The sequence below is a fragment of the Chionomys nivalis genome, chromosome 3, assembly GCF_950005125.1.
Source record: "Chionomys nivalis chromosome 3, mChiNiv1.1, whole genome shotgun sequence".
NCBI lineage: Eukaryota > Metazoa > Chordata > Mammalia > Rodentia > Cricetidae > Chionomys > Chionomys nivalis.
Window position 1 is genome coordinate 71,270,278 of NC_080088.1, and position 11,060 is coordinate 71,281,337.

Below are 11,060 nucleotides of genomic sequence, written 5' to 3' on the forward strand. Positions count from 1 at the left end.
TAATGAACAAATCCAATGACGGTGAGGTCCCTGTGTTAATTACCAATCAGTCTCGAAAAAGTCAACTCAGTCTTTCCAAAGTGTAGGCACTGGGCCCACCTGTAAGAATGTTTTTGGTCCTCCGACAGTGAACAGAATTGTTTTCTCATGAGGAAATGGTCATCTCCTAAAGGCCTCAAGCACACCTTGGTCTCAAGCTTTCCTGATTATTGCAACCCAGCAGCTTTTTCTCCTGCTTCTCTTCTGCATCTGTTCCCATGTAGACTTGGTAAAGCAACAGTGGTGTACTTGTTGGCCTGACACCATACCCAAGGCTATTAGAAGGAGGTAGACAATGGTCATGACCACAGTTTGCCTCAGAACCTTCCTATTTAAGAAAGGTCCTTCGGGCGCTTTTATTCATGGGTGTATATAAGATTGGCAAGAGCACCTTTCCGAGTCACAGTTGCAACCATTTTCTATGAGGTCAGTGAGAAGGCAGAGAAACAGTGGCAGACATTTGTCATCACAACAGTGGCCATTGTGCCTTTCCTCAAATATGGCCATCCCTTCTCTGCCCCGTTCTCTGAGGAACGAAGAACACTGAGATTCAAGCTGTGAGGTGGCACTTGTTTTGTCAGGGGACAAGCTCCCAGCCTCATGTCCAGTCTTGGGCAAAATAGCGGCTATGTCCTCTCTACCGAAACCTTACTTCACTGAGCCTAGCCTAGATACGGAAGTGTCTCACCCTGCCTGGGCACGGGCGGACTGCTGGATCAGCAGCACCTGCAGGGCCAGAGTGGACCACCTTAGGCAGGTTAACAACCTCTCCTGAGGCCGACTCCACGGAGGCCACAGGTGAGAAGGCATGGCGCAGGTCATGGTGGGTTCGGTGGGCTGGAGGTCCTGGAGGAACCGCCACCACTAGAGATGCTGGTGGGTTAGCTGGTGGGGCTGGGGGTGCAGCTTGGTCCACTGCGGGTGCAGGACCTGCTGCGTCGACACTGGCTGGCTGTGGCTGCAGGGACACAAGGAGAGAGAGGACCATTTTCTCAGGTAAGATTATTTCCTCCTCCCAGGTAGGTCTCCCCATGAGTCTGGGATACGCCCCTCTCTATTTCCTCCCAGTAATGATTGTGAATTGGGGAGAACATAATTAAAGAGAACTGGTAAAATACTGAGGACCCTCATGGGAAGAGGTGACTGGCCTATGGGGCTCCAGTCTCTCTAGTATTACTGCAATCCCCGTAGACTTCAACAAACACAGTCTCATTTACACGTACCCCACCCACAGAGAACCTTCACCCTTTCCTGGGAGCACCCAGGAGCTGCCAGGCAGAGCAGCCCACTTGGTCTCTGGAAAGAGGAAAAGCATTTCCACTTTTTACACATAACAAGGTGGCTTTGCCAGCTATATATGAGGACTCTTCTCCCCTGTAGCCACCAGAGCGTGAGACAGAAGGACCCAACCGGAACACACTTCCCCCGTCAATGAGCCCTCCCACTTTGAGGCTTAGGACAGGGCAGCTAGTGTCCCATTCCTCCTAATCCACGGCAGAAGCCTGAAGGGGATCCATGAAGTTACCTGTTTTTGGAAAACTTTGCAGGCCACTGAAAGCTCTTCGTCATCAAGCTTTTTGACAAGACTTGCCTTGCAGAAGCCATATTGCTGTCCCCAGAAAGAAAGGGATTATTTTAAGTGATATAGAAATAGTTCTCTCCCAGTTTCAATTATACTATAACATTTTGAAGCGAAGGAACTTAAGTTTCTAATTCTTTTCTTCTAAATTTGCCCCTTTGAGAAGCCACACCCATGTCCTAAGTAATGAAAGCCAGTTAGTTCTCTCTCTCTCTCCTTCCTTCTCTCTCTCTCTCTCTCCCTCCTTCTCTCTTTCTTCTTCCTTCTCTCTCTGTCTCTCTCTCCTTCCTTCTCTCCCTCCTTCTCTCTCTCTCCTTCCTTCTCTCTCTGTCTCTCTCTCTCCCTCCTTCTCTCTCTCTCTCCTTCCCTCCTTCTCTCTGTCTCTCTTCCCCCCATATACATATTCACTTAAATCTAAGCCATCAGTTTCTTTAAAAACCTCATATGTCCCTTAATAAACCCTATCTTTGCTTCAAATGATACTTCTGGTCTCTGCTTATAAAACATATGGTATGCAATCCTCCAGATAGCATTGAATACACAGAAATGCTACGCGAGCGAGAACACGTGCCTGTAATCCTTGAGGTCGTTCTGACACACGAAAAGCCACTGCTAATGTAGGTGTGGTGTTTTTGAAATAAATTCTGCCAAATACAACTTCAACTATGACGTGAAGTCATTCTGTACATGACTTTGATGCCCTGTGTCTTCCAATTACTCTACAGATGTTTTTCTCACATCTGTCCATATCCGTCACAGTTCACCTATGTGCCCCACCTTCTTCAGTGGCTCTCACCAAACACTGGGGTCTCGTCTCTGTGTCCCACCATTAGTTATCGATGACACATCATCTTTAGGGGTGTAACTTGGTCAAACACTCTGACACTCTCTTGACACTAAATCCCCACAGATGTAGACTCAAACCCTCAAGGTTTCCAAGCGTCAGAGGCACATGTAGGAAATCTGCGACTCAGGCTGCCAGCAGCTATACACCCAGCAGCCACACACACCAGACAGCCTTGGGAACTGACCACTGTCTCCCATCATACTTCATGCGCTTCTCGTACGTGAGATAGTTTGCTGACTACACTTAAGAGGGGAGGACAGGCACCAGAGAAAGACCTGGCATGGTCCAACTCTATAACAAGTGGGTAAGTGGACATTTTTTTAAAAATTAGGATTTGATTTGATCAATTTTAATTATGTGTATGTTGTGTGTGTGTGTGTGTGCATGCGCGTAAGCATACGTGTTTGTGAGCACTTGCATGTGTGCAGGTACCTGCAAAGGCCAGACGCATCAAAGCTGGGGCTAAAGGTGAGCCACCTGCTGTGAATGCTGGGAACTGACCTTGGGTCTTCTAGATAAACAGAAGTGCGTGCTTTATCTGCCATTTCTCCAGTTTTACAAGTGGACATTGTTGCACTTTTTTTTTAAACTTTCTTCCTTCAGCTACAAGATGTAAACTACAAAGTGATGCTTTGTTCGGTATCCAGGCTGGCCAGGTGGCAAGAGCCCCAGGGTGTGACCCGCTCACCTTTTCTGCCAGCAGGTTACACTTGGCTGGATCCGTGACCCCTTGAGCAGTGCAGTCGGTAGCAGCTACCACAAACTCCACAAAAGTAGAAACTGGGGGAGGCTGAGAATAAAAATGCAGAGGTGTGTGAGGCTAGATGATCAGGATTGCCAGGGACAAGAAGAGGTTAGCAGGAGGGAGGGAGGGAGGGAGGGAGGGAGGGAGGGAGGGAGGGGTGGGGGAGGGAGACCATGATCTGGTGTAGCTTGAAAGAACACAATGCACACAGACCATGTGTGTGGCCCTGGGCTGCGGAGAAAGGAGTTAAGTCTTCTCAAAGAATTGCCAAGGCTTCATTGTCCATTGCCCAGGGCAGAGGTAAATTTTTAGAGAGGAAGCAGGAAACCAAAGGGCCAACTTTAGACAGGCAGGGATCGAAACCCAGCATCTCTTATTTAATCCCTCAACCATCAGAACCCAATGTTTGCATCATTCCTGACTGGAGGGGGAAACAAAGAAACGGCCCCACCCCAGTTTCATACACCAGGATCAAGGGAGAAGCAAACCAGATGGAGGAATGTAAGGCATTGCTTGTGGCTTCCTTCCTTGTACTGCTTGGAGCCTTGCAAGCACAGCACATCTGCTACTTGATGTAGTATGAGATGGGTACTTTCCAGGAATTACAGAATTCCCACCTACATTAATGTGTTTGCAAGTATATCCTGGCTTGCTAACAGATTGCCACGTTTCTTAAACACCACAATTCTGTTGCACGCAAATAGTTAACCCTTGTTGTACAATTGGATGGTCCCCTCCCAGCCCCACACCTCCAGCCTTGAAGGGTAAACTGGGAACCTCCCATTATCTGCCTGTCAGTATGAGTAGGCCCATACCATTTTTGGTGTTGATTTCCAGTCTACAGTGGATGTTACTGGTGGGGTGGTGAGTGTGTAGCATCCAGTGAATTTACTATATCTGAACCCAGAGCCCTGGTGTTAAGTGTTAGGCACAGGCAGGGACACCAGGTTGCTGCCTAACTGCTACTTTGTGTCTGACTGAGGTTGAAGTGGCTCTCTAGGACAGTGCTGCTGAGCCTTAAGGATTCTGCACAGGACTAGGAGACCCCTTGATAGCCTTTTCAACCAATATCCCCTTGTCTTCTGGTTTTTCACCCCCAAACACTCCCCAAGGGTCACCAAATTGCCCAAGTCTATCAAAAGAGTCTTAGGGTTTTACCGTATTTTGAGCCCGGGAAACCTCCACCAGTTTAAAATAGCTTCCGTTATTCTGTGCATTGAAGGCATTCAGGGCAGCGTTGACAGTATTCACCACGCTGGAGTCATTGAACGAAGCCAGCAGTCCACAATTTGGGCACACCTTTCGCACATCCTCTGCAGAGTCTGGGCAGAAAGATGAATGGGGTCTTAACCATCATTGTCCAAGGCACACACCACTGTTGGCTTATTTAGAGAGAGCTACTCATGCTCTGGCTGCAATCTACCTTTTCCCTAAACCTTCGAGCACCTGCGTGAACCTTCACCAAGTCATAGCCATGAGGGATGATGTCCACCCATGGGAACGAGCTCTGTTAGTAAAAACCGTGTTACAACCTCAAGACCGGAAATCCTCGCCAATGAAGTGAGGCCTACTTGAGTATGAAATTATTGGTTCCTTTCTCGTTCCACAAGATAAAAATAAGCAGGAGAATCATCTGACCTGGATTGGAGTGGCACTGGGCGTGCATCACAGAGAACTGGCCGTCTTGTTTCAGAACGTGGAAGTCACAGTCTCCCTCCACCGCCTGGGAAAGAAACCCGTGCTGACGCCCAGGAGCCTTACGTCTTGGCTGCTCACCTGGGTAGCATCCTGGCAGGGCTGTGGGAGGTAACCTGCCCAAGGTCGCCTCCAGGGATCTTATAATGATAAGGTGCTTTCAGGGAGGGCTTCAAAAAGACAGCTCAAGGGTTGTGAAAACTGGCCTCAGGGCAGGTGCCACCCAAGAGCAGTTTCAGAGACTGTTCTGTCCTCACACACCACAGAAGTCTCACAGGTGTTGCCCACATTCAGTGAGCCTAGTTTGATCCTTCGAAGGTTCCCCTGCTGCCAGTCCAGAGTCAGCGAACACTGGCAGTGGGACCAGGGTTTATCCCTAATGCTTGAACTGGCACCTTGGAGCCCATTCTCTTTGGAGGGATACCTTGCTCAGCCTAGATACAGGGGAGAGGGCCTTGGTCTTGCCTTGCTGGAAGTGAAGTGTCAGACTTGGTTGACTCCCCATGGGAAGCCTTACCCTCTCTGAAGCGTGGGTAGGGATGGGATAGGGGAGGGTAAGGAGGGAGAAGGGGAGGGAGTGGGAATGGGGATAGCTATGTAACATGAGAAAAGATTGTATTTAAGAAATTTCTTCATAAGAAAAAAGGGGAAAAATTGCACTCTGGCTCACCATGATAGCTACCATGAGTTGGATAAGGCCCAGCTGCTCTTTGCTGGACCGTGGTGACCAGGCCCCACCCACCCACCATAAGGTAGGACCCATAAACTGGCACTCACATGATCGACCAGCTGCCTCACAGAACAATTGGCCAGGGGAGTGGGGTCCAGAACATGGCAGGTGGTCTCCAGCGTGTCTAATTCCAACTCAAACACTTCCCCGAAGGGCCGCTGTGAAGACGGAAGGAAGAGGTGAGCGACTTCCGGCCCATCCAGTGTGTCAGCAGGTGTGAAGCCTTGGTAGAGCTTAGGGGAGGGTGAACTTTGGGAGTAGTGAGAAGAGGCCCCACCGGTCTCAACCCCCTCTGTCTCTGCACTGTGTCTTTGGTTTTTGTCTTCCACAGATGGAGCAGGTGTGAAATGGGGGCCAGAAGGTGGGGGGCTTGGATGGCTATGCAAGCCCCCGTTCTTATTCGGAGCTCTCTTTTACAGAGGTGCTGGGGCCTACTTTTTATTTTGAACAGTTTATTATCTTGCTATGTCTTTTCTAGTCCTCATTCTGCCCCATTCTTTCTTCTCTCTAGTTGTCCACGCTCTTCCTCTTCTCCTTTAGGTTTTCTTTTCCTTAGAGGATTCTCTTGGCTTTTCCTATTGTCTAGCTCATCAGGCCTTGGATGTATAGTGAGTTCCTGCTTCCTGCCTCTTTATTCTGAGGCCAGGAAGCTGTCATCGCTAGTGCGGAAGCAATCTGGGAAACCTGCATGACCCCATGAGGTTGTTCAGTTACTCTACCTGTTCATCTATCCCTTTTTTCACATCTTGAAATGTACCAAATTTTATACAATCTCAGCCTGGCTTGGCTGACCTCTCCCTTCAGCTCCGCCTGAGACTTCAACACCTCTGGGAGTAGAAGCACCGAGTTTTATGTGCAGGGATGGCTCAAACAATTCCATGATGACATAAAGCTTCCTGCTCTACTTGGGAGTCCCAAAGAAAGCAGCCCTCAACCTCTGTGTTTAGCGCACCGTGCTCTCTTGTGGCTTTCCCTGCAATATGTATACTGTGTGTTCATCATAATACTACTGATCTGGTCATTATGCCTGTGTGCTCTTAAAATTATGCACTGTCCTAAAAGTTCTCTCGCAAGAATCCTAGTCTCAAATCAGCTGCTCCTTGGTCATACTGGATATTGTTCCTCCATCTTGGTATTCTGATGGTTATTTTCCCTCCTAAATCCCAAGTCTCTTGTGACACAAACATGTCTTTCCCATCTTTATGTTAAGCTGAACCATATGGAATTTCCAACTTTGTCAAAAGCAGCCAAATATCGGAGAGTTTATGGTTTCAACCCACTAGTGCCCATAGCATCTGACATCTGTTGCACAACAGCGTGGCTACCACACAGGCTGGAATGGGGGAAAGGGGGGTTTTAATGAAATGATCTATGTTTAAATGGCTGTCACACTTAAGCCCTGGCCAAACGCCACTTCCAGTTTTCACCAGAGACAAACAGAAGCCAAGAAAGACAAGTGGTTTTTAGATCGGCAAATAGGAGCCCAAGTTTTACCAGAAGTCCCGCCTTCCGCCTGTGGTCTGTGAACTACCATTGAGTCCCTTCTTCTTCTCAGAAGGAGCAACCTCTGTGTGATTCATGACTACAGTACCGAAGTGGCCTCTCCTGCTCTCCCCTTCCCCTGTCCTGCTTCTGGGAAGAGACCAGTCTCTGTTACACTTTTATCTATATCTGGGAGATGCTAGCCTTTGAGGCACTGGGTTGTACCCAGTCGTGAAAGGCTCACTTACCCGAGGCCACACCTTGACTTTGTCAACCTGATTCAAGGTGTGCTTGAATCCGTGTTGAAGATGTTGATTGAGGTAGTCCACGGCCGTCAAAGCTGCTTGCTCTGCATCTGGGTCATCACAAGCCACTTCTCTAAAGCCCATTCCCGTAGCATGTGGAGCTGATTGACAGCCCCAGAGCTGAGCAAAACAAAGAAGCAGGACCAAGGACTTCATGGCTGCCCCCAGAGAGGCTGTAGAAGATGGGCAGATACCAGGACTAGCCCAAATAATCAGCTCAGAGAGCTAGACCAATGGAGGGGGGCAGGCGGCTTTATTTATCTGATAGAGCCTGCCGAAGGAATTGCATAAGGGCGTGGGACGAATTTTGTTCTGATTCCAAATCCCTGCAAGTTTGCTCTGGAAAAGCAAATAGGTTAGGACATCAGCCATCCCCAGTAAGTCTGCCAAAGTCAACGCTGCTGTGGGGGAAGATGGTCCAAAGTCTGCCTGGAGCACAGAGATAACAGCAGAGACAGGAGGCAGGTGAGAGATGAAATGGACATGGCCGGCCCAGGGTGCAGCCGGGGTGGCAGCAGAGGGAGGGTCCTCTACCCGAATGTGAGTATGCCATGACACCCAGGAGGGAGAGGACAATCTGTAACAATCTGATAAGTCTAATAATGGTGCCAATTGGTCCCCTGCAAGAAGCATCCTGGAGGGAGAATAAGGTCCACATGCGTAGCAAAGATACAGGAAGCCGTGGGAGATGACAGGGTCTTTGGTAAGAAGAATGAGGGTGAGAGGAAAGAGGTCTTACGACAGGGAGGGATATGACCAACACGCTGTATGGATTCCCCTCCCCCACTTCTTCCTGCAGACCTCACCACCAAGCCTTCCAGGGAACAGCACAGGCAGGCCCTGCTTTGTGATTTCTGGGTGGCTGTTTGGCACCAGCAGCACTCTGGTCCCAGGCAGGGCGCATGTGCAGTGCAGTGGGGTTCCAGACTACTGTGAGCCCCTCATGTGACACAGCTCTGGAGTGGCCTCCAGCATCCCAGGAAAGGGCAGTTATGAACACACTCATCTATCCCACGTTCTTTACGGCCTCCCCACGATGATAGTGTATCTGGGGCTTTTGACAGCCCAGACACGACCTCCAGGGAGTGTGGGCAGGACAGTGGGCAGACACGTTTCAGAAACATTGTGCAAGGACCCAGAACAAAGAAGCCTTCCCACAGAGACCATTTCATCATCGCGTTGGGCTGGATTTGTCCCGTGATTTAATGTGGCTTCAAGCAGGGGGAAAGTACTTTTTAGAAAAGAAGAGAAAGAGAAAACTCCCGAAGGAAATCCTAATGGCATCAACTTGTAGTTTGGGCAGATTGGGCAGTGAGGGAGGGTAACAGGGCTGCGATGGTGGCTTTGATGGCTCCTTTTACATCTTCTTCCGGCTGTGCACACATGCGCAGAACTGAATGGGGACTGCGGCTTCTCTTGGGGAGGGGTCCTAACTCTCAGAGACGATTTTCAGACCTCTGGATAGAAACCCATTTTGGTTAGGGTCACTTGTTCCCCACTGGGGTTAGAATAAGCCTGAAGTGGAAAGGGACAATTTACGGAAGTGCCTCATAAATCAGAGGTGGAAAGGGATGTACACCTCTGCTTGCTCTGTAAGCGCCTATTCTGGAACCCTTTGCCAGGTAATCTGCACCATCATTAGCCTGGAGTCTCTACCTGTGAGCAGTACACTCTTTATCTCTGCTTTGACCCATAGCAAGACAGCCCTCCTGTCAGCTCCAACTGGCTGGGGCTCCCTATCCCAGCCGTGAGAGCCTTTCGGGCCTTCTCCCAATTCCCCCTTTAAACCTGGAGGGATGGGACTGCTTTGTCTGTATGGTGAATGGGGAGTTCTCACTAACAGCCTTCGTGCCCATCTGTCTGGACACCCTGAAGTCACAGTCTCTCCAATGTTCTGATGTCAGCCTCTCAAGGGCATCTCTCAGCGCTGCACCCGTATGCCTGGAAAGAGATCTAAATCCTACCAGAAGATTTTGCATGAAAGAAAAAAAAGACAAGGTGGCCATGTACCAAACAGTAACACTGTTGATAGCCTAAGATAATGGTTGACGCCCTGTCACCCAGTGATGCAGTGAAAGAAGGCAGAAGTCATTCTTAACCACATGCCTCCTTTTCCTAGATCAAATAGAATATGTGGCCATTTATTTCTTCCATTTAGCATTGAAACATGAATATTGCCTCACGCCATCAACGATAAATGTTGCTCCATGCTATTAAAGAGACATAAAAACATGCTGGAAAGGACAACATGCAAGCATGTTGTGTGACTGTGGTATTTTAATGACGCCTGTACATTTCCCCCTGAGCACTCCTGTCACTGTGGGGCAACGGTGCTCTGTGCTCACAGTAAATACAATGCGGTGTAGTAAAGCTTGCTAAGGGAAACCGGTCCTAAGTCTCAGGATCGCGATTCCTAAGGTGGCAGCAGGGTAGTAGGCAGAGAGAGGGGGTGGGGGGAGGAGAGAGAGAGAGAGAGAGAGAGAGAGAGAGAGAGAGAGAGAGAGAGAGAGAGAGAGAGAGACTATGAAAGAGAGAATGAGAGAGAGAATGGACGGGCGGCCCAGCACAGTGAGAATGAATATAAATTCCGGGCCAGATTTTTCAGGGCAGGCTCCTGTCAGAGCTCTCAGAACAGAAGGGTGGCATAGGATGGGGTGAAGTGCCAAGTGAGGTCAGGACGATAGTTAGAACTACAGCTCCTCACAAACCAGAGCATGAATGTGTGCACGCCAGCAAAAGCCAGAAGACTGACTGGCTGCCATGGACAAGAAGAAGCCTCAGTGTTGGGTTAGTAACAGCCCAGCCACTTGATTCTGCCCTTTCTGGTTCCTAAGAGGCCAAAGCCCAGTGAAGCCAGGCACCTAACTTCTGATAATCCTGCTGTTCCTTCGCTCCTATGTTCGAAGAACAAACATTTGGTGGGGCAGGTATCTACTATCTGTGAAGTCAGGTGCCAGGACACAGAGCAAGGAGAAGACATCTCGTGTCCTGAAGGCTCTCTCTCATCGCATTGGACTCAGCCACATCTGATCTCCTAGAAACCATAGATTATGGCACGAAGCCATCATGCTGTTAGCGCCGTTAGTCTGTGGAGTGAGAGTGGGTTTTAGTTCTCCGGCAGAAAACATCAACCAACAGGATGCCAGTCAGCCTTTCTCCCAGGGTGCATCAGGTATCATGGGAAGGTAATTCTGCACCAATTGCCCTATAAGACACTGCCCACTTATCTGAAGAACCTTTTACTCAGTGCCAGGGCACCACAGTTGGAAGGCATGGGCCTGACCACAAGGAAAAAGATGAAAGGCAGTGATCCAGGCCTAGTGACCACAGTGGTTCTGGAGTTCTAAAATCAAAGAAGGTTCCATGAGGACATGCAAGGGAAGAGCAGGGCCAGGCTGAGGTGATGCAAGGAAGGCACGAAGGTTCCAGGTTTAAGGAGGTGCTACCCCGAGGTTGCTCCCCCTTCAGTTCTGAGCGATAGGCTCTTTCTCTCTGAGTGGCCTTAGTGAAGAGGCAGGATATACACACAGAACAGCAAGAGAATTCTTTGGATCTCAACAGATCTCTCTTCTTTCTTCTGTTTTAAGGGACATTGTCACTGCCGCCACCACTGCTGCCGTCTTTATCATTTGAGCTGC

General features: G+C 49.3%; 1 protein-coding gene across 1 annotated transcript; it reads right to left on the reverse strand.

The window, feature by feature from the left end:
• Positions 1–392: 392 nt before the first annotated feature.
• Positions 393–7,631, reverse strand: Ahsg (alpha 2-HS glycoprotein). Its single transcript, XM_057765352.1, has 7 exons — positions 7,366–7,631; positions 5,683–5,793; positions 4,849–4,933; positions 4,369–4,532; positions 3,154–3,255; positions 1,565–1,648; positions 393–997 (listed from the first exon to the last, which is right to left on the reverse strand). Exons 1-7 carry the CDS (start codon positions 7,576–7,578, stop codon positions 707–709), a joined length of 1,050 nt encoding a protein of 349 aa, XP_057621335.1. The 5' UTR covers positions 7,579–7,631; the 3' UTR covers positions 393–706.
• Positions 7,632–11,060: the final 3,429 nt, after the last annotated feature.

Coding starts and splice junctions, on each gene's coding strand:
- Ahsg (XM_057765352.1), bottom strand. CDS start 7,578: ATGAAGTCCTTGGTCCTGCTTCTTTGTTTTGCTCAGCTCTGGGGCTGT. Junction 4,934..5,682: donor TGAGGCAGCTGGTCGATCAT/GTGAGTGCCAGT, acceptor TTTCTTTCCCAG/GCGGTGGAGGGAGACTGTGA. Junction 998..1,564: donor GCAAAGTTTTCCAAAAACAG/GTAACTTCATGG, acceptor GTGTCCCTGCAG/CCACAGCCAGCCAGTGTCGA.